The sequence below is a fragment of the Sesamum indicum genome, linkage group LG6 (genome assembly GCF_026168435.1).
Source record: "Sesamum indicum cultivar Baizhima isolate 11 linkage group LG6, ASM2616843v1, whole genome shotgun sequence".
NCBI classification, from domain to species: domain Eukaryota; kingdom Viridiplantae; phylum Streptophyta; class Magnoliopsida; order Lamiales; family Pedaliaceae; genus Sesamum; species Sesamum indicum.
In genome coordinates, this window is record NC_142662.1 from 5,680,036 (window position 1) to 5,703,006 (window position 22,971).

Sequence of the window (22,971 nt, forward strand, 5' to 3'; positions counted from 1 at the left end):
CGAGTTCGACCAATATGTGGTCGTTAGTCTATTTTAAAATCGTGATTATTAATTAGTTATACATATTTGATATCGATAATCAGCATATAAAAACTTGTTCGAGTTCCACCAATATGTTTATATTTATATATTTTAATAATAATTATTAGTCACATTTGATATTGGTGAATGTACACAGATTCTTGATAACTGAAATTCACGATTTAATTGTAACAAATTCACTAAAAAAAACAACTGTAAGTTGGCTATTGACTTTTCATATTCTTGATTTAAATTTTTAAAGAGTGGCGTAATGATATTTTTATCATAAGCACACAAATATTTCCATTTATATCATCCATTCGAAAGCAATATATTCCATTCAATGCTGGGATTATATATTATTGGATCTCAAACTAAAATGAAAATACTTTATAGTAAACTCGATATTTGGAACAAGTAGTTAGTAAGAAAACAGGAACATATTATTCTAAATAACGTTCCAATAATTCTTACAATTGTAGTGTTCTACAAAGCACTGAATTTATCTGATATATTACTCATGCGTCTAATGCAAGTTGTCCCAAGATTCTTGCTGCAACTAGAAATCAAAGTATGTAATGAATGAATTGAAGTCATAGAGATGGCTGCTGCTGTTTGGGGAGTTGAGAAGATGATGCTCAGCTTGTGGGAAGTTCTTGCAACGAACCCTCGCCTCTATTATTCATCTGAACACGATGTTGATGATCGATTGGTGTTCAGGAAGCTGATATATACACAAGAATCGGTGTAGTTCCAAGATTGCATCACTTAACGGTTGGCGGAGTTTGCTGCTGATCCACAGTGCTGATGTTGAACTTCCCACTGGGATGCCTGACCTTAAAACTTCCGTGTTTCAGAGGCTTTGGATGGAAAAGAGAGTTGAATGTTTTCTCTAAAGACTGTGCCGTATGTTTTGCGTATTTGCTTGCGCTCTGGTCTTGTTCAACCAACGGCCCGTAATTCTGCATGTAGCTACGATAAACGGGCACAACCGTCTGAATTATAGCCTGACGTGTCTTCTCACGTAGATCTTTGTCCGCAATAACCCAGTTGGCCTGCTTCTTGAACATGTCGTCAAAAGCTTCGTTGAACGATTTTAATCTCTGTTTTACCAAATTACGAGCGGTGGCACGCCCACCGGAGAACAAAATGAGACCCTCTCGGCTTAAAAGAGAAGGAAGTTTGCCCCAGCTCTCTCGCAAGTACATAGTAGAGTAATACTCCTTGTACTGTTCGTGTTCTCTCAACCAAGAATCTCCCAGAAGACCACCAAGCTTAGTCCCCTTTAGATACTTGTATAGATGCCAGTGATTGTTCATCAAGAACAGATAGGATGAAACTGCGTCTTCATAACCCTTGGACCAGGTTTCCAGGTTCAGCTCAATTGCTTTAACTAAATTAAGAAGCTCGTTAATAAGAATTCTCTCTTGGAATTTTTCATGCTTCCAACTTCTTTCGATGACCAGTACTTGTGTGAGAATTGGCTTATAGTCATCGCCAAGAAGCTTGTTGCAATAATCAGTAATAAAAGATACAACTCTAGGAATACTGCAGTCTGAAGGCGGTGGAGTATGCCTTTGAAGTTCGACCTGAACCAAGAGCTCCCAGAAAATCTCACAGGCCCCTTCAATCACCCTCTTAATTAGATCCCTTGTCAGGTTTTGAATCTCAGCGCAGGGGGCTCCACCAAAGAGTCGGTTGAAATCCAATCTTAGCTTACTTAACGATGCAAAAATGTCGAGCAGTTTCAGTAGCTTGATAGGATCCTTCTTGCTTTCCGTGACCGTTTTGCCAAACTGCAGGAAAGCAAGAATTCCAGCCTGAGCTGCTATTTTCGCAAAACAGCTCTTCCACACATCCAATCCCATCCTCTCAAACACATCATTACACAGTTTGTACTCAGCCTCAAACAGATGCTTCACAGCAAATTCCAAATGCTTCCCCCACTGGGCTATATAAACTTCAATGCTCGCCACATCATTGAACTCAGAGACGGATATTTCAAGATAATCCAAATTGAGCGCTTGCAAACTAGCACGAACATTTGAACTCCGGACCTCAATGTAAATGGATATACACTTTTCAAGTCTCTTGTTAGCCGCCAATCTCCCTAAAATAGCCTGTAACTTGTGAATAACAGCCACCGGCAGAGGAGATGGAGCAATGCAGGCCTGTTCACCCGGCAAGGTCGGTGAGGACATAGGCAACGGGACACTATTCTCCGTCAACAGCCGCCGGAACTCGTTCTCCAATCTGTTCAACGCAATCTCAAGAAGCCCCCCATCAAGCCTACCCTTTTCCTCACCCGCCTCCAGTTCCCGAAGACTACTCAGCGCCTTCTTCAAACCCGAGATAAACCATTCATCAGCCACCTTATGATCCTCCAAATACTCCACTATATCAGCCAGCCATTGAATTGCCATCCCACAATTTTCCCCCAAGAACCTCAATGCCTCTTCAAGCCGTTTGAGCACACCAAGATACCCCGGCAGATCATATTGAGGATCAGACAACGACTTCTCAAGCCCATGAATGGCATCGAAAACCTTAAGAACTGCAGCTGCAGGAACCACAGCTCTATTGATGTGACCACCAACAGCACTGAGGGCGTCTCTCTCAGCCCGTATAGGCCGAATCGCAACTTCTAACGAAGGTAATCTTTGGTTGATCTCATCTAATCTAGGCCCAAATTTTTCTAAAGACAAACCCAAAGACTTGGATTTCTCCACACTGGCTTTCAACAACTTCCTAGCAGATATCAAATTCTCAATGCCTTTATCCATTAGGACCAATCAAATCACAAACAACTCAAACCCAACCAATTATTTCAAGAAAACCGGAACTCGTTCACCATAAAATCAGATTCTCCACCGACAACAAAAGAGCTAATCTCACTCTGCACCTCCTCCCTCTTCCCCAAAAGAATTTAAACAAAGAAAAGATAAATCAATCCGGGTTCTTATAGCACTGAACTTCCATTCTTTCCCTTCACCAAATCCCAAAACAAAAAACACAAGATCAATGAGTAAATACCCCTCCCACTTGAACTAACAAAACACATCAAAGATCAACATTTTCTTCTACTGAATCAGCTATATTTCACTCTGATCTTATGTACCCATAAAGATTTAGTTCAAACAAAAACAGAGAGAGAACGAAGAACTCACTCAGCATCTGAAAAAAAGGACAAGGGTTCAAGAAGTCAGTGCAACTCCACTCCGACACAGGCGTGTTGCTACAATATAAACGATGCAAAATGCGAGATTTTCGAGAGAAACAAGAACCCTAAATCTTGAACTAAAAATGGGAAGGCTTTTGCGTTTGGGCAAACGCTCCTCAAAACCCAAGTGCTCGACAGTACATTTGCTTTTTCCCGTTTGTTCTCTTCTTCTTTTTGCTGCCCCTCTTTTACTACCCCACTTTTTCTTAATTTTCATCGAAAAAAGAGGAATCTTGGAGAATCAAAAAACCGCAATTAAGGTAACCCGGAAAAGATAAAAGGAGAGAGCACTTGCCCCAACCCGAATAAAAGACCCGAATACGGGTTAACCCAAACCCGCACTCATTTTGTCATCCGTGCATACTGCTGCGCTTTTCACTTTTGGCCCTCTTACTAATCCTTTTTTCTCAAAGTGGTCCTTCTTTGTTCATTGAGAAATTATGACAAACTTTACCAAAATGTAATGAGGTATACACTGATTATGACAAGTTGAATCATGATCCACAAAAGGTAATAATAATAATTTGCTTTATTTTTTTTAAAATAGATTAAAATTATTCCATTATTTGATAATCATTAGTTTAAAATATCCACTGTTATTCTTAAAATTTATATTTTTAAATATATTTCGATCTACTCTATTTCCAGTAACTTGAAACGGGATTATTAATAATAATTTAATCAAAAACAATTCAAATATATGTAAGATCAAAATCATATACTATAAATACATCATCAAAATTTTTAAATAAATTACCCCAAATATCACATTGTAATAAATTCATAGTTTATTTTTATTTTTCTACAATTTAGCAATCGAGCTATTTTCACAAGAAATTTACATCATAAATTGTAGAAAAAGCCCAAAGGAATCAGGCTTGGGCTCACATCCTCTTGCTTTACAGTAAGTAAATAAGGTAGTAGCCCAAGCCCAAGTTTGGCCCATTTAGTTGATAGAGGTCCACTAGAAACACAAAATTGGTAGATAAATAAACGAAAATTCGAATCAATGGGCGGAATCTTGAAATTGTGGTGATTGGATCAATCTCAACTCTTGTAAGGGATAATTATATTTACATACCCGAATTATGATTTATTTATATATATTATTCTTATTTTTTATATAATTATATATATTCTCATCAGAAATGTCAGTATCATTTACACAAATCATTCCTATTTTTTGAAAAATTACACACACACCTTTTCAAAACGTCAATATAATTGTACAAACTATCTCTACTTTCTACAAATGGGTTTTATGTTTATACAAAAAAAAATACGAATAATTCATGTAAAACAGATCGTAGATCAATAGATTTAAACGTAATTATGTGTTTCAAGTAAATGTTGTTGCATAGTTGCATGAAGAGCAATTGGTTTATGAGTGTGAACGGCAATGGTCCCAATTTAGAATAGTCAATTGGCAGAAAGCCACGTTTTTTGCTTTGCTTGCTACCCCCACCTGAGCTTCCTACCAATGGGTTGCATCAATAAAAGTCCACAAAACCTTGTGGTGGCTGACGCGTTAGTCTTTTGATTAAGGTATTCTTTTCAGTGTATTCAAAATTAATAATTAAGGAAGGGTTTTTTTTAGTGATGTCGGCACGTGTTTTATATTGATTGTTAACAAATAATTTGGAAGATTTATGACTCTGTGTCACATCTATTTAATAAGAAGGTCTTTTTAGAATAAAATTGTGTGGTTCGTAAGTTACAATGGATCACATTTCGCACCATAAAAACAACAATGCTCTGTGAGTCACAACACGGGAATCAGACTATGTGTGTGTTTTTAAAACCCTCTTATGGGGTTGATAATGTCGGTGCATCTATCGGATTGGTTTGTATATGAGGAGTTTGTGCAGTTTATAAATTTTAAAGTCTTTTCTCCCTAACTTGATAAAAAAACGACGTTTGTAAAGTTAAAAGCGACAATATTCTATTAAATGACTGAATTATAGGTTTGAGTTAGTATTACACATGTGATAATATATATAAGTTAATTTGAAAAAATTTGAGTGGATGGGATGAATTTTTGTGAGCACTTGGGCGTTGGGATTGAGTAAATGGTTAGTTGTGAAGTAGTTCATAGGTTAGATTCAAACACCACACAAAGTCTTATTTATGACTCAACTGCCCCAGATTCCCAAATCTTGGTGGAGAACTAATACACCACATACACACACACACACACACACTCACCACAAGTGAGAGTCTTAAGAATTGGACAACAATTAATTCAAACTAATCAACTTATGCTTCCCATTAATTGGTTCTCATTTCAATTTTTGACTAAGCAAATGGAATTTGTTGAATTTGGAGAGGAAAAGCAATAGATTAGAATTTCCCTAATTCCACCATTTGAAACAAAAAAGGAATTTTAAACCATTTAATATTTAATGAATTTAAAGTTTATTGTAAGAGCTGAAGCTACGTGCAATAAACGACGCGTTGCCAAGGATTTCTGTGGGTTTTGACTTGTCAATTTCGTAGTCTGTCTTTGTGGTATTAAGTACAAAAATATAGTTTAAAATGTAAAATGTTGAATTTATTAATTCGGAACGAGTATTTTTAAACACTTGTAGAAAGAAACGGGTCTGGTACAAAATCTATTTATTTCTTACTATATTCAACATACATATGATAAATAAAAGAATATAATATCATATTCATATTTGTTACATATGTATATTGAATGGCGTAAAAGATGAAATAGAATTTACAAAAAAAAAAAAAAAAAAGGGTAATTGGGGTAAGAAAAAGCCTAGAGTATTGGTCAGCACTAAAAATAAAAGGAGTTCTTTCAAGAATTGAAAATGTGAAATAAGAAATGGCCCACATACAAATGCCGGTCAAACACATCGCACCAAACAAAACAATATTGTGACGTGCAGCTGTCTCCAAATGCCGACCTTTTTTAAATGCCCAATCTTTTTGACTTTCACAAATTCCTCGAGAGAAAAAAATATAAAAACAAAGCACGATTCTTTACGAATCTCAAACATTAGGATCCTATGCAAGAAAATAGACAACAGCTCTGGCATTCATCCAATAAACTAATCAATCCTTAGAATTAAAAATATTTCCGAAATTAAACATTTTTGTTTTTTTTGCAGATTCTGTCCTCTACTCCTACCAAATTTACATGAAAGCCCCACTTCTAAATTCTACGCCTTCCTACTCGTCCCTCTCAATTTCTTTCAAACACCCCCTCCAACTACATCGAAATTACAAAAAGTGACCTTCCATTCTCTCAACTTTTTCTTCTTCTCATGACGACTCAAACACCACCAACTGAGCAGGAGCAGCAACGCCTGCACCAGGAATCTCCTGCATCGGCCCCTGAGTATGCCGATGCTCTCCCTCGTACGTCACGATCAGCATCTTTGGATCATCGGTCGCCCTCTCCACGTGCTTCCTTGCTGGGCAACCCCTAACCGTGCTACACTTATAGTAACCCCTGAAATCGGAGAACAAAATTAATTAAGCAAAACCTTACGGGTAATTTTGCAAATCGTCTGAATCGGACGATAAGTAGAGACAGTGCACCGTAGTTACCGTGGGTATGGTGAGCCCTTGATTGGCTTCTGACCGTACTTTCTCCAAGAGTACTCGTCCGGTGGAATATCGGCGACTTTTGGGCTGATCGCCGGCACTCTAATCGTCCTCTTGACCCTAGATTTCCTGCAAATTAATCCACTCCGTTAGATTTGGGATAAAGAGGAAAAAAAAAAGAAATTCTAATAATTGTTTAAAAATGTTTTATATAGCATGTAGTAAAACTAGTAATTCAACAGGGGCAAAATTGGTATCTGAATCACGGCGTGCCGTCAAAGGTACGGCGGCCGACGTTAAAACAACACGCTTTCAGATACATCGGTGTCAACTGACAAGCGTGCTTCAGCAGCAGGCAGAGCTGCTGCCATGACTGCGCCGGACGCTATTCTGCGCCGGATGCGTCAAAGCGCACAGTGTGGCGTCCTTTTTTTTAGGCTTTTATTTTTATCGTGTAGTGGACGACCTCATTTACTACGCTGCAGGCCAGAAAGTCAAACCAAGAGCCGTCGTTTGATTTTTGTTCACATCTGATTTAATTCCTATATTTTTACAAAATTTGAATACTGTTTGATTTTATTTTTTTTCCATTCATTCCCTAATTGAAAAATAGCTTTAGATTTCGTTGAGAAAAGCTTGGGCAAATTAAATAACAAGAAGTAAATCAAAGCTATTTTCAGAATTTATAACCACCAGGTTTTGAATAACATATACCTCTTTTTGCAGTGGCAGCGGCTAGAACCAGAGGTTTTGCCGGAGATGTTATCTGAATGCTCATGCTCCCGACACCTCTTCCCAGATAGCGGCGGCTTTCCAGCGGAGACCGCTGGAGCAGACGGCGCCAGAAACATTGACGGAGATCCACCTTTTCCATTGGACACGCTGCCTTCACCAGTGATCGAGGATACAAAGGTCGAGGACGAGTTCCCGGAGGTGGACATCGCAGCTGATAAGCTTAACGCCTCTTTGCCCATAACTTCACTCCCATCCTTCCCAAAAGAAGAGCGAGGCTTGGTGAAATCAAGCGTCAAGGGCTGAGCCGGAGCCGGAGCCGCAGCTGGCGACGGCGTTGAAGCAGGGGAAAGAGAGAACAGGCTCAGAGGTTGAGGCTGGTAAATTCCAGAAGCCGGATTTAGAGGTAGAGTTGAGCCGGAAGCCAAGTCATGATTCTGAACCTGAGTCACCGCCGCACACTGTGGCTGAGGTTGCACAGGGCCACGCCGGAACCGCGCGTGACCAGTTCTGTTCAGAAGGGAAATCACCTTTTTAAACTTAGAAACAGTGAAATCCGTGATTTCCCTGCAGTCAAGCTGCTGCTGCTGCTGCTGATGGGAAACCGCTCGGATCAAATGCTCCATGGACTTCAATCCGGCTGAGGCGGCTTCTTGAATCGCCATTTGCTCGTTCAGATTCCCGTACCCGAGCAATTCCACAGCCATTTTCTCGACAAACTTTGAAACTAAAAATTTACAGAGCCTGATTTGATTTTATTTTCACAGGAACCTCATCGGCGAACAAATTTCCAAATCTGAAGAAATGAGAGAAGAGTGAATGGAGATGGGGAGAGGGGAAGGGGGAATATATGAGAGGAGAAGGTGACCGGGTTACCGGGTATATGCGTCAAACCTGTGGTTAATCCAACGGCTGAGATTTTGTAATTGAAGATTTCAATGTGGTGGGGAAAAGAAGACAAAATACTGGCCTATTTTCTGTTTGAAAGTGGGGAGGCGTGGGACCCACTTGGTGGAAACTCTGGGAAATAATATTACCAGGTCATTTGCATACGCTGCAGCAACTACGTACAATCCATGTAGCACATAGTACAGTTCTTGCAGCGTGTGGTTGTGGTACTGAGAGTGGCGGAAGCGCGGGGCTTCTTTGAGAATACGGGATTCTTCTGTGGAGGGAAATATGATTTGTGAAAGGTGTGCAATGATTGAATTTCTCGTGAAGGGAGAAGAGTTGGTGGGAATAAGACGAAGTAGGGATTGGGTTGTCCTGGGTGTGGCAATTAAAATGGGTCAAAAATTGAAATACTGTGAAGATTGTGGTTGGGATTACTCTAATCTCAAATCACAAATCAGATTTTGTTGTTCCGGTTTAATTATGCAGCTTGCCGTTGGGTGAGGGATGAGAACTGAATTTATTACTTCTGATTGGGTTTGCACCAACTATTATATGCTGCAATCTAGCCAAACAAGTACATCATATTCCGATTTCAACGAAAGAGGGATGAACACATTCACAAATTTCATAAACTAAAATAACTACAACTAGTGTGCACAAATAATTTTTTGGAATATTAAAGTAGAATTAAGTGTTTGAGTAGCAAGAGGTGCTTATTACAATATTATCACAACATCATGGTATGTGACAAGATTTCCCTTCTAAGTTTCTTTTCTATGTAATAGTTGTCATGACACGTTATTTCTGTTTGCATATTTTTAAAATATATTATAAATAAAAATAAAATATATAAATTACTAAATTATATTTAAAAAAGTTAAAATATTTGGTGTAATTATGTTAACATAACATAGAGTCCAGAGTATTTTTGCTTCAATTAGGTGTACAACTGATCACATGGGATTATATAGGCTGCTCGAAAATGGAGGAAAAGACAATTGAGTTAATGCTATGAACCGTGCACTGCTTGCTTCCTTAATATATCATATTTGGTAAGAGTGAAATTTCAAATTTTTCAATAAATGGTAAGGAATCCAAGTTCCATACCTTCATTGGTTATCGAAGGGATACACATTAAATTGTTAGCATATTATATTATAGGCCTTATGTAATTGAAGTTGTGATTGTCAATAGGATTTGGAGCATAGCATATCAGTAGACACTACTATCTAGTCAACTTACTCTAAACAAAAAAAAAAAAAAAAATGACATGGACTCACTTTTTTTTAAACAAAAAATTAGAGATAGTTATTTTTTAAATTTATTTAATTTTGGGTATAATTATTATATTTAAAAATTGACACAATAATATCATTACCACAATTTTTTAGTATAAAAGACCTTTTTTTTCTTTTTTTTTTTTGCATTAGTAAATATATTAATAACTATTAGTTTTTTGGCAATTTTATTATGAACTGGTCTCCGTGGTCGACAAGTACAACTAGTTCTGAAACTATTAATATGTATTTTTCCAAATTTGACTAGAGTTATTGGTGTGTTGTATAACTATAATTCACTTGGTAAGTATCTGAAATACAGTCTAAGTTTATATTACACCGCGCTCAGATAAAAAGTAAATATAATAATAGTTCTACATAATTTCATGAAATATTAACATGGGAGGGAAAGTGTGGAGCAATTGGGAAGTTGTGAAACATTCTTATGAGATTTTAGAAATGAAAACATGTGTACCATAAATTAAGAAGTATTATGAATTAGGTATTAATTTTTAATTAAGTATCAAATCAATAAAATTGACCGAACACAATATAAATATTCAAATATGGGCTTATTAAAATTTAATTTGCCTCCTCTCATACACAAATAAATTGAATAATTGACATTCATCCTTATCCTACCCAATCACAATCTCATATGATTTGGAGTCAAATACACTTATAATTAGAATTGTCCAAGTGCCCTTACACATGTTGAAAATGTCCAAGGATTCTTATATTCTTATTCAAGTTTGATTGACCTACCTCCCAAAAAGTTCATTCAACCATTAATTCTTTGGATAATTATGTTCACATCCCTAATTAATAATTCATTTACACAAATTACTCATATTATTTTATGTATTACAAAATCCATATAGTGATAATTAAAAAAAATAATGATACTTTCCGTAGTATTGTTAATGTTTTGATGGAACTCGGATGTGTAACTTTTTCAAAGAACACGATACTTTGCGTAAATAATGTTGATATTGTTTATGGGTGTACGTACAATTTTTTAAAAGATAGAGATAATTTATATAAATAAATCATAGGTCAAGAAGCGTAGATATAATCATCCCTTATGTAAAAATTCATAAGCAAAATATAAAGAAATTGTTCTTACACGTCGTGTTGATGTGGTTGGCCTGAATGGAACATCAATATAAAATAGCCCAACAAATAAAAGCCAGATACGAGACTTGCCGCTACTTCCATCAATTAAAAATTTTACTAAGTGTCGATTCTACCTTTTCAATCTGCATACAAATTTATAGTTTCGTACAAATAATTAAATCGTAAAATCGACTGAATATGTCAATCGGTGAATTTTATCATTCTATCCAAAGGAATAGAAATAATAATCATAATACAAATTGCTTAATCAAATCTATATTTTGTAGTGATGAGAAATGTTACATGTAATTGGAAATTGGGGCTATACGTAATTTTGGAAAAAAATATTGGCGAAAAAGAAAGAACGATTTTAGCAGTAATAAAAGGTGCATGGCTTGAAACACGATATAAGAGCAAAGGAATCCCATGATTTTGACAATTATTAATTAAAAATACAATACTAAAAAGAGGATCATTAATAATAAAGGCTGACTATATATATATGAGACAAATCACATGGAAAATGGTTGACCAACTTTCAACATTCACCTAGAAAACCTACACCAGCCAGTTTTCATTATTCTGCCGTACGATTAACCCAGCTTTCCATGAACGGTCGCGATGCACTCGTGGGAGTTGACCGTGATTCAGTCTTGATAACACCAATGTCGTACCACCTGTGCCATGTTGCCACGTGCCCTGCTCTCCTGCAATCTTCAGCCGGTCACTATTTAGAGTAGAGAGCCTAACACGGAAAAGAAACTCCTCTCCTAAAATTGAGTTTCACAATTCCAAATATTATCTTTAAATAAATTATACTATTTTTAAAGTTTTATTTTATTTAATAAATATATTTTTTATTAATTAAAATTTATTGTATTTATTAATGTTAACTAAAAAAATTGGATGAAAATTGCACTAATTTTTAAACATGATAATTATAGCCGTACTTAGATAATTTTAAAACTTAATTCTAATTACTTTTTTCTAAACAAAAATGATTCCACGTAATTTTAACATAAATGTATGTATCAATTCTTTTGTTGTGTCGATCATATCTCAGTTGATGCTTTTTGTTTCTTGCTGTTTTTTTAAAACAAAAAACTGTTGCCGTATTTGTTTTAATCTTATGTACAATATCTTAAAATTTAAAAAATTATTTATTATATACGTAAAAACAATGTAACGCGATGATTAGAGGATTTTCTTTTTTGTGTATATATTTTTTATTCTATTTGAATATATTAATTTAAAAGTGGTAAAATTGAGAGATAATAAATTATTATAAGTAAAAATAATTAAAGGAGAAGGAAATGATGAAATGGAGAAAGATGGGATATTTGACCGGACCAGATGAGTTGACTGAGCCGCCCCGTCAATTGGTTCGCGTCGTAGGTTGGACTCTTGGCTTTGATGGTTGAACTTTATTTCTCTATCCTTGTAAACTTGTGATGCCCCACAATTTATAGGAACCAAAACGGGGAGGTCTAGTTAAATTGATAATATTAATGTTTTATATTTATTAAATTATAAATTTAAATTTTATTTATATGTGGGATATTATTTTATTTTAATAATAGATATTATTATATTTTATTAATAGTTGTCGAGTAAATAAAATTATCTGATATTGATAATTAAAATATGATTGATTATAATTGTCGTTAGTCGTTAGAATTAACAAAAAATTATATCGATTCGACCCTTTTACCACGTTAAAATCACTTAAACTATCAAATCAGCTTAGATGTTAAAAGCGCAAAATCGTAATATAAAATAAATGTTGAATTGAAATTGAAGAAAGCATATAAAATAAATAGTTTGTAATAATTAATTAAGGAGTAGGAAGAAGATTGGATCCAACACTAAAGTATACAACACGCATTACTTTTCAAAAAGTAGACTAAACATACTTCATAATTTCAAACTATTATTCCTTCCCTTTTTCTTTTTAATTTTATTAAGGGTTTTAGAAAGCATTACTCTTGACTTGATTTCTTATTAAAAAGGAAATAATGGACCTAACGCACCCAATAATATATATATATATATATATATATATATATGTGGATACATAATATATGTTGGTTGACTCCATTAATTTGAAATATTAATATATATATTTTTTGCACCAGTCACTGACATCAATGACTGTGGTTAAAAACTATGGTAAATGACTACTATTAACTATTGTTGTAAAAAAGTTAGCTTTTTCACCATGAAAAAATTATTTATTGTGATTTTTAGTCATGACATATATTTTAGCCACCCACGCAAAAGTCACGGTCGACAAACGTTGTGTGACATATATTTTAGTCATGACGATTTGAACTGCAAATTTCACATTACCTGTCGTACTCCTCTTCTCTCAAAAATCATAAATTGCGTTCGTCCAATCCGATTAAATTACCTATATTTATTTTTTCAAATTATAGAATAATAAATGTTTTTTGAATCAAATTATGTGACTTACTCATAAGAAATATAACAAAAAGATTCATTTGATTTTTTATAACTCTTATTTCAAATCTATTCATCATAACCATCAAATATTTATTACATAACGTATAAAAATAAATAAAATTCATTCTAATACAAATATCGTCTATATTTAATTTTCGAACATAACTCCCAAATATGTGAAGTAAGTGAATAAACAAAACTCAATACTTTAAATTTATGATCTGGTCCCATTTCTAGCGGGTTTATAATAAAACCTCGAGACTTATCCTGCTAAGTGTGAACAGGTTCCCAAAAATTGGACCCGAACCCACTCCAACACTTATTTAAACACATTCAGATTCATTTTAAATTGAGCCCACCATCGAAACGAATCCCCTATTTATATAAATTCAATGCCATGTCTAATATTACATATCTTTCGTAGAAATGAAGTGTCATATTATATATGTATATATCCATTTCTGATTAGGAAAATAAGTATCATATTGATGTATGAGTTGCATATGATGTCAAGTGCAACTAATGGAAGTGGGTATGGCTTGCATGCGTTGCCACCTTTTATTCTAATTAAACTATCATCAAAATAATTTATTCAGCATGTCTTTATTTATTTCTATTACAAGAGCAGGCACTATCTCATATTTAATTACACCAAAAGATACATATCCTAACATCATTAAGATTCGCACCATGTCAAAATGTTGTAAATTGGTGTCTATTATTATGTCAATCACGTCATTTTGTTTAAAAAATAAAAGTCCACTTGCATGTTGATGGATTCGCACCGTTTAATTTGAATTTCTCAAATTTCCGTCGTGTTACGTTAAATTACTCTGTTTTTCGAACAATATGAAAATTGGAAATAAATAAATAAATAAAAATTAAGTGAAATTCTACGTTTTTTTTAATATAAAAAAGCACGGATTCTATAATTTGAAAGCATAGACGTTGTTCAAATCCTACATAGAGACTGCCCTAAATTTTGGCGGCAAACATTTGGTCCCTACTTATTTCACACATGATTATTTTGTTTGACCCATAAAAATGTTTGCGTCAATGTGTCCAAATTTCTATAGATTTTTCCCCCCCGCGTAATGCATAAATTCACCATACATCTCTAGCTATTCAATTCGTTATTGGATTGGAATGAGTCAAAGTGTTTCTCGAAAGTTTTTACAAGGGTATGTGAAGACGTATAGAATACTTTGGTAAAAAAATATTCTTTTAACCTACAATAGGTAAGTAATAAGTCAATTTAGGATAAATATTGATTTTTATTCAACAATTTTGTTGATGTCAGCATATTCGATAATCTTTTAATAACGAATAGACCTATTTATTAGACAAACAAAAAATTTGATGGTGTTAGATATAATTTTTTAGATCATAAAGGATCAATCTGTAATTAAATCAAATTTTATGGGAGTATACTGTAACTTTTTTCTTTTTTAAAAAAAAAATTGGCATGGTGTGAATAGTGTAAGACAGCAGACCATTGACCTTTTTCCCACTTTGTCAACTTTTTATTTGATACCCACTTGCATTTTAAAATAGAAAAGGAAATCAAGAACCCTAAAGTCAATTTCAATTGGGATTTTAAGACAAAAACAAAAAGGTAAGAGCAACAAGTTGGCATTAATTTGACTTTTTTTCTTTGGAAAAAAAAATGTTATTAAGTGGGTAGGGAGATTTAGTTGGTGATGTTGAGGATTTGTTGATTTGATCCCATACATGTTTTTAAGGTTAAACAAGTCATTACTTTGAGGAGTAGTTGATCATAAAAGGAATAAATATATTTTGTCATATTTATTATTTTTATAATTTCAAAAGGTTATGATATTAGTACCTCAAAAATTAAAAATAATGATATTGTGATCCCATAATTTTATTTCATTTTTAAAAATTAAAGAATGAGAGAGCAGAGATAATTACACCGCCCTCTCTTGATGTTTAGTGTATATTCTCAAATTCATTAACGTGTGAAAATGTATAAGCGTAAACTGCACAGTTTCATTAGAAAATATTTGTTTGACTTACAAAATCAAATTTATAATTCAGTTGGGAGTAAATATTTGCTGATGTCAGCCAATTCTATGAATCTTACTGACATGCATATCTATGTGTTAGATGAAAATAAACATAAAAAATTATATCTAAATTATAAGAGTTTTACATATAATTACACCAAAACTCAATAAAGAACGATGTAGTTATTCCTATTACATAAATTTTAAATTTTAAAATATAAATAATAAAATCATTCATAGCATAAAAATATTAAATAAATACAAATAACTATGACGTAGATATACGACATAGGGTGGAGATGTAAATATACGATTTTTCATTTGAATGGAATTCGTACCTCAATAATTTGGAAGAGCACATTTTCCTGATCAAATCCGTTATATGAGTTGGATGGCCCACTTAGGGAGGTACGGACGGGGACTCCACCAATGAACCCAAGGCCCATTTATGTTTTGGGTTTTTGTTTACCAAACTTACTTGGGCTTCTCTCTGTTCAGCCCATTTCTTTTCCTTTTCACTTTGGGCCTCCCTAACCATCCACCACGCACACCAAGGTAGACATGTTCATTTCTACCATGTTGTAATAAATATTCATAATAATTGTTATCAAAAACAGAATTTTGTGATGATTTAATTTAATATTTAATGGTTTGAGTTCTACTATAACAAATACATACGAGTAATATATATATATATATATATATATACATTTTTTTTAATAGAGGAAGTATCACATTATCGACTATTGCTAAGTTTAAAGTATCTGATACCTCGCTCGAGATCCTCTTTATATTATTTTTCATGAATTTTGAATTCAGATAATTCACACAAAGCCATTTAAAATAAGTCCGCCCTTCAAATTGCTTTATCCCAATATAGTATAAGATTCAAATTGTGCGCTTTAATACAATGAAAAGTATAAGTATGAATTCAAATTATTAATTTGATTATTTCTTGGAAAAATAGTTAAAACAAGAGAAATTTTATTTTCTTGATGGCTGCGGTATATAAGATGTAAACCCCACAACTTCCCGAAATCATAGAAAAGTTATGACAACTTGTATGATAAATTTGCTTACAAACTCAACATATATATGAATAGATTTTCTATGGTCTTTGAGTCTTTTGCAAGTATAGAAAATGTGTAATCTTTATAGATATTTAACATTGATCTAATTACGGATATGAATTATAAATCATTAATTAAATCAGAATATGAAAATACCGTAAGATAAAAATTTATATATATATATATAATTATTTATGAATTTGGGATTTGAAATCAACATTTGCTAAGAAGGTAGATGGTGGGAAGTGCGATTGGAAGAAATAGCAGATAGAAAGTCTTGGATATTTTTGTGAGAAGTTCCACCTTCCTCCACAGCTTCCCTAGCCAATTCCTTCCACTTGCCTGCATTTCTCTTCATGTCTTCCCGTCTCTGGCCTTCCATTACATCCTTTATGCAACGAGCAACCGTCTCTCGACCAACAACTCCATTATCATCTACTTTAGCCCAAACTCCCATCTTCCATACATCCATCACAAACTTTGAATTTGTGGTTTGATCACTCCACTGGGGGATTGCCACCATTGGGACTCCCAGACTCAGTGCCTCCAACGTCGAGTTCCACCCACAGTGTGTAACGAAGCAACATACGGCCTCATGGGCCAGAACGTCCAATTGGGGGCACCACGGCACAATTAGTCCCATCTCCCAAGATTCTTTGGCAAAGTCTTTGGGAAGTTTGGATTCTTCTGATGATCGCACTACCCACAAGAAGTGCTTGTTGCTTAATCTTAAACCCCATGCCAGTTCTTCCATTTGCTCCTCTCCTAATTTGGCTAAGCTTCCGAAAGAAACATATACAACAGATTCGGGTTGTCGTTGTTTCAGCCATTCCATGCAGGCCTCAGTGTCCGGATTGTAGATGCTAAGCCCATATTCTCTGTCATCTGACAAGCGCTTGTCCAAGTACATGGATGGTATAGTCGGCCCCACGGTCTTCACGGGAAAGAACTTTGCCATATTATCAATCACCTGCAACATATTAATTGTTTTTTCTCAATTATTAATTTGGGAAACTGTAATTTATAGTCATGTAAATATGGGGGTGTTAGTTATATATGAATTTATTTTTTATAATTTTGTCCTATAATTTTTGAAGTTTTTCACATTAAGAACAGAAACAGTCTGAATTTGATAAAATGACCTAAAAAGTGCACCCTATTGTAATCATTTATAGCAAATTTCAATCATTTTTGTTTTTGATGTTTGAAAATTTTAGAATTATTGAACAGAATTACCAAAATAAATTTGTGCAGAAATAAAATTATTTGCCCTATTATATACTTCTTCCTCCAACTTGTAGAATGTGTTGAAAAACAGCCAGTCAGCGTTCTCAAGGCCGCTGAACCTATTCACAGTCATCTCCAAAAACGGCGGGTAGGCTCCGTGCACGTGCACGAACGAAGGCATATCGTCCGGCATCAACGGCGGCAACCCGGGAAGCAAAATCTCCTCTCCGGACAGCGGAACCTTCAATTCCCCCTTGAACACATGGTAGTAAATCTGGTCCACGGCGCAGGAGTGCGTGAAGAACGCCGCCGCCGCCATGCCGAACTCTTTGGCCACATCCAAACCCCAAGGTAGAATAGGGTCGTAAACGATACAGTCCACCGGCCGACCCGAATCGGCCAGCCTAACCAACGCTTCCTTCAAAGTTCTCGACCCGAATTCCAGAAATCGTGCCAAGTAAACGTCGTAGCTGGTGCCGTGGGGCAAGTCGGCGGCGGATCCAAGGGAGATGATTTCGAGTGGGATGGCACTGGTAGTTGATGAGAAGAGTGCGGTTTTGGCCACATTTTGAGTTACAACGAAGGTGATTTGTATACCGTTTTGGAGTAAACGTTTGGCGAATTGGAGCATAGGGTTTATATGGCCCTGAACTGGGAATGGCAGGATTAAGCAGTGAGCTTTCTTCTGCGAATTTCCGTCTCCTTTCTCCATTATTTTTGTTGTGAATGATGGTCTCATTCTCCATTATATAGATTATAGGGAACGGATCTGTTCTTACACGTTCCTATTTCACCTTCATGTTACAACTTATATGTATTTAAATTAAACGCAAAATTATATTTTTAGTCGCAAAATTTTAGGCCTTTAGCACTTCTCGTCTTATAATTTTTTTGGTTTACAATTTTATGGCTCATATGGCAAATGGTGTGTTACTTGACGAAAAATATTACAAGACGAAAAATGCTAATAACCTAAAGTTACAAGATTAAAAATATAATTTTATTTAAATTAAATCATTGTTTAAGAATAGGATGACGTACAATACACTCGTGACATGACATTAACTTATGACATAAAAGCGTAATGAAAAATCTAAGAAAAAATTGTAATTTTCAGAATTCCATAAAAGGAGTTTTTAAGTTAGATGTTAGAAGCACGTAAAAAAGAGTCCATTAATTAGCTTTTGGCTGCTTTGATTTTTCTAGTAATAAAGTTCAACATCATTTTTTATTATTTTTCTTTTCTTATAATAATAATTTTAAACATTAGGAGTTAAAATTGTCCCCCCACTTTTTTTTTTTTTCAATTTTTCTAAAAAAGTTTAAACCTAATTTGGAGCGAGATGACTATTTTTGTCGCAATCAAAGGTTTAGGTAGCTACACTAGAAAAACACTTGCATTTTTCATATATAATGTTGACATCAATGACATGACATAATTCTTTCATGCACATTCGGTAAAATGCAATTTGTGTTAGGTGTATTCAGAAATTGGCTAAATCATGTTTGTAATCTGAAAAAGGGTTTAGCAAATTGCACAAGTAATTCTTGACATTGTCATTCTACCTTCCCACCTTTCATCATAAAAAACGGATACTTTCACTCTTGCTGTCTTAATCATATCTCTAATTTTACTATTAATTCAGTTTTGATACCTCATATTTCTGACTCATCAATCTTGCTATCTAAAATTTTAATTAGTGTTGCTACATGTTATTATTAGTTTAATTGTAAAAATTAACGATCAATCCGAATTTGAAGGAAAGAGAGAAGCGGGATTTCATCAATAAAAGGGCATGTTTGGCAGCTTTAGTGTTCACTACACAAGAGAGAGTGGAACTTAAGAAAAATTAGCAAGAAATGAAAGAAATTTGGAGACGTCAGTTTTCATCTTTCTCAAATTCGAGTACGGGTTCGTCTAGCGAAAATATTTACGTAAAAAAAAAGATATTGTAAATGTAGAATCGAGCTTTAATTGAAGACTTTTTGAAAAGTTGGTACGAAATTGGGAGGTCGATTCCACAATGATAATACAGTTTTTCCAAGCAAATATTCTCACTAGACGAATCAGTACTCGAATTTGAGAAAGATGAAAATGGATTTCTCCTCATTCTTCTCATTTTTTTGCTTTTTTTCCCCTCAATTCCACTTTCTCAAAATCTCTCTTTTGTATTATACTAAGTCTGACACACATACCCTTTTATTGATGAAATTTCACCTCTTTTTTCCTCCAAATTGAGGTTGACAGTCAGTTTTTACGGTCAAACTAACGACAAGTAGCAACACTGATGAATAATGAGATCAACACGTTGCAATGGGCTTTGCGATGGCATAAGTGTTTCAATTATTTGATGATTTTTAGCGACAAAAGGGCCTCCCAAAACTTTTAATTGGATGTTTTCTGGCGACTGCCACTGATATTGCAACTAATGATTTTGTTCCTAGGGTGGCAATTGAATTCTAACCTAATAAAACCAATGTTTTATAAAATTCAATTCGGACTATTCGATCGAACCGTTCGAACCGTTGACCGGGTTACAAAATGGGTCATGCGGAATGCAAAAATCGATGGGAGCAAAAAAGTCGACCCGATACTAGGTCATGCGAACCGGCCGGTTTGACTTGTTTTGAAAGCATGCTTAAATCCTAATTTTCTTCCTCTTTCTTTTTATGATTTGGATAATTAGAATAATTAGTGTGTTAAGTCATTGGTGTTGAACGCTTATTAGCTTTTTAATATTTTAGAACTTGTATTTTGGATGTGGCTTGACTTTTATTATTTGAATTTCTTGCATTTTTGTGCTACATTCGTTGCATTAGGCTATTACATATCTATTTTATGTTACTTAATTATAAACACATATTATTGAAAATATTAATTGCAAAGAGGAAAATATTTAAAAGACAAAATTTTTAAGTATATTTATGTTATTTAATTATTAAAATTATTTTTTTATTTTATAATTATTTATTATATATATATATGACGTCATCGATTCGACCACTGTTGGACCAACAGTTAAACTAGTGACCCGTAACCCACTAAATTTTTCGATTTGATGATCGACCCGAATTTTAAAACCTGGATAAAACTCATTCTAAAGTCATTTTTAATGGAGCGAGTTTAGGTTCAAAGGATAGAAATCGAGGTAGATAACATATCTTAAAAATTAAAAATCACTCGCGTTATGGACTCGCCCCCAAACCCACCCGTTAAAATAATTTAATATTTATAAATATGTATGTATATATATTTATTTTTTTTTACACTTCTCTCTATGTTGCCCTAGATCACTTCTCTCTCCCTTCCCAATTTTCTTCCCCCGTCCCCTCCCCCCCCCCCCCCCCCCGCCCCCCCGCCCTCTCCAATTTCTTGAGTTATTTATTAAAATGATATAAGAAAAAGTTTTTGCAATTATACCTCAAAATGTTCGGTATAATTGCAAAATTAAAGGGAAAAAAGTGCCCAAATCGTTAGTGCTCCTAACGATTTGGCACTCTTTTTTATTTTTTTTGTCAATTATTATTTGTATTAAACTTTGTTAATTATTACAATACATTACCTAATAAGTATATTTTATTTTAAACATGTTTTCCTTTTTCTTTAAAGTTACATACTTATACTACTTTCGATTTATTTCAGGCTAACCAAATGAAAAACATTCAGATAAGCTGTGATAATAGACCGAACAAGAATGAAGGACTAAAACAAACCCTGGACCAATTATATAAAAAATTCATAATATAATACAATTAAACATCATAATTAGTAAGTAATACCTAAATATGATTATAATTAGTATATTATATTATTAAATATAATATAAAATGCTTAGAGTAGTGTCGTGAACCAATTGAAATTACAGAACATCCCAATTGGTCCACGATATTACTTTACGCGCCTCTTCGTCCAGGTTGACGAAAAACTACGAAAATTTCTAATGAGATAGATTGGCCCCAAGCATGGACAATACAACAATTTCGTATTCATTCACAACAAAGCCATGTTTAAAGCTAGGTGGAATAGGGCGAGTCTCGGGTCTTTTCAAACTTTTTACGGCAGGTCTTGTTTCCACCCGGATCGTTCCGTTGCCAACCCTATTTGTTAGTCAATTTGCGACAACATATCCCATCCCAAAATTATGTAATGGCCTTGTGTGTTGCAATGTCCTCGTTGATACAAATACATGTTATTTTTGTGATAGGATGGCCGTACCCTATATTGGTAGCCATTTTCTTATTAAAATATATTCTAATTAAATTTATTAATTTTTTAAATTAAAGTGTAAATTATAATTGAATTTAATTTTTAAATAGCAATGCAATAATAATAAATTAAAAATGCAGAAAATAATTAAAGTTGCTAATAACATTCACTATGATTTAACCACGATTAATTAACATAAGTTATGATTTTACTTTAAGGTGTACAGTGGGTCGGGCCATGATCAGCATAGTCCTGAGGTGATCCTGATTCCTGAGCTTTTGAATAGGCCTCAATTGGGTCCATTTATAAACTCAAACCCAGCCCATGAACTGGTCTGGTTGAGGCTCGGACCAGGTCTGGATTGAGCCTAAATATACTTATTTTATTTTATTTTATTTTTATAAAATAGAGATTTTTTTAAAATAATTATTTACATTTATGGTTGTATTATAAAATAAAATAAATAATAAATTAAATCACATAAAAAATCATAACTAGGAAAAATAATAATTAAGATTATATAATGAACTTAAATAATAATTTGACGAACAAATTTACAATGATATATAAACTTAGATGACAATAAATTCAAAAATAATTTAAAATAAACTCTGAAAAAAAAAAGAGTGTTAATGAATTAAAATATTAAAAAATTAGAATTAGAGCAATAAAAACGCATAATTTTTAGAGTTTCAAAAGTATAAAAGAGTTATCATTTAAGATAAGTACGTCCTTCAAATTCTTTTATTAAAATATAGTATAAGATTAAAATTGTGCGGTTGAATATAATGAAAAGTATAAGCACGAATTTAGAATTAATTGATAATTTCTTAGAAAAATAGTTAAAAACAAGGCAAAATTTTATTTTGTTCATAGGCTGCGCAACATAAGATGTAAACGTTGGACCATACTCTTATCCTCCACTAACTTCTTATCCTTTGAACCCCCCACCACTTCCCCAAGTCATACAAATCAGAAATGTGATGACAAACTGATCATAACCACAACTTGGACAGAAATCAGAAAACATTGGTTGTCGGACAAATGAATTTTGTTTGTATGCTTCACGGAAAAGGTCCCTATTTACCTTCATTTGATATTCACAAAGGCTGTATTCACATGAATACCAGTAATGACATGATTGATATGTAAGAATGAA

General features: G+C 33.9%; 3 protein-coding genes across 3 annotated transcripts; all 3 read right to left on the minus strand.

Annotated features, from left to right (window-relative positions):
* Positions 1 to 442: 442 nt before the first annotated feature.
* EXO70G1 (exocyst subunit exo70 family protein G1) lies at positions 443 to 3,472 on the minus strand. Its single transcript, XM_011083755.3, has one exon. The coding sequence runs from the start codon at positions 2,802 to 2,804 to the stop codon at positions 786 to 788; it is 2,019 nt and encodes a 672-aa protein (XP_011082057.1). The 5' UTR covers positions 2,805 to 3,472; the 3' UTR covers positions 443 to 785.
* A 2,815-nt stretch (positions 3,473 to 6,287) lies between these two features.
* WRKY11 (WRKY DNA-binding protein 11) lies at positions 6,288 to 8,357 on the minus strand. The gene is made up of 3 exons (XM_011083754.3): positions 7,514 to 8,357; positions 6,803 to 6,928; positions 6,288 to 6,704 (listed from the first exon to the last, which is right to left on the minus strand). The coding sequence occupies exons 1-3, from the start codon at positions 8,236 to 8,238 to the stop codon at positions 6,515 to 6,517; spliced, it is 1,041 nt and encodes a 346-aa protein (XP_011082056.1). The 5' UTR covers positions 8,239 to 8,357; the 3' UTR covers positions 6,288 to 6,514.
* Positions 8,358 to 16,536: 8,179 nt separating this feature from the next.
* On the minus strand, positions 16,537 to 18,388 carry LOC105164922 (mogroside I-E synthase). Its single transcript, XM_011083753.3, has 2 exons — positions 17,661 to 18,388; positions 16,537 to 17,348 (listed from the first exon to the last, which is right to left on the minus strand). The coding sequence occupies exons 1-2, from the start codon at positions 18,342 to 18,344 to the stop codon at positions 16,602 to 16,604; spliced, it is 1,431 nt and encodes a 476-aa protein (XP_011082055.1). The 5' UTR covers positions 18,345 to 18,388; the 3' UTR covers positions 16,537 to 16,601.
* Positions 18,389 to 22,971: the final 4,583 nt, after the last annotated feature.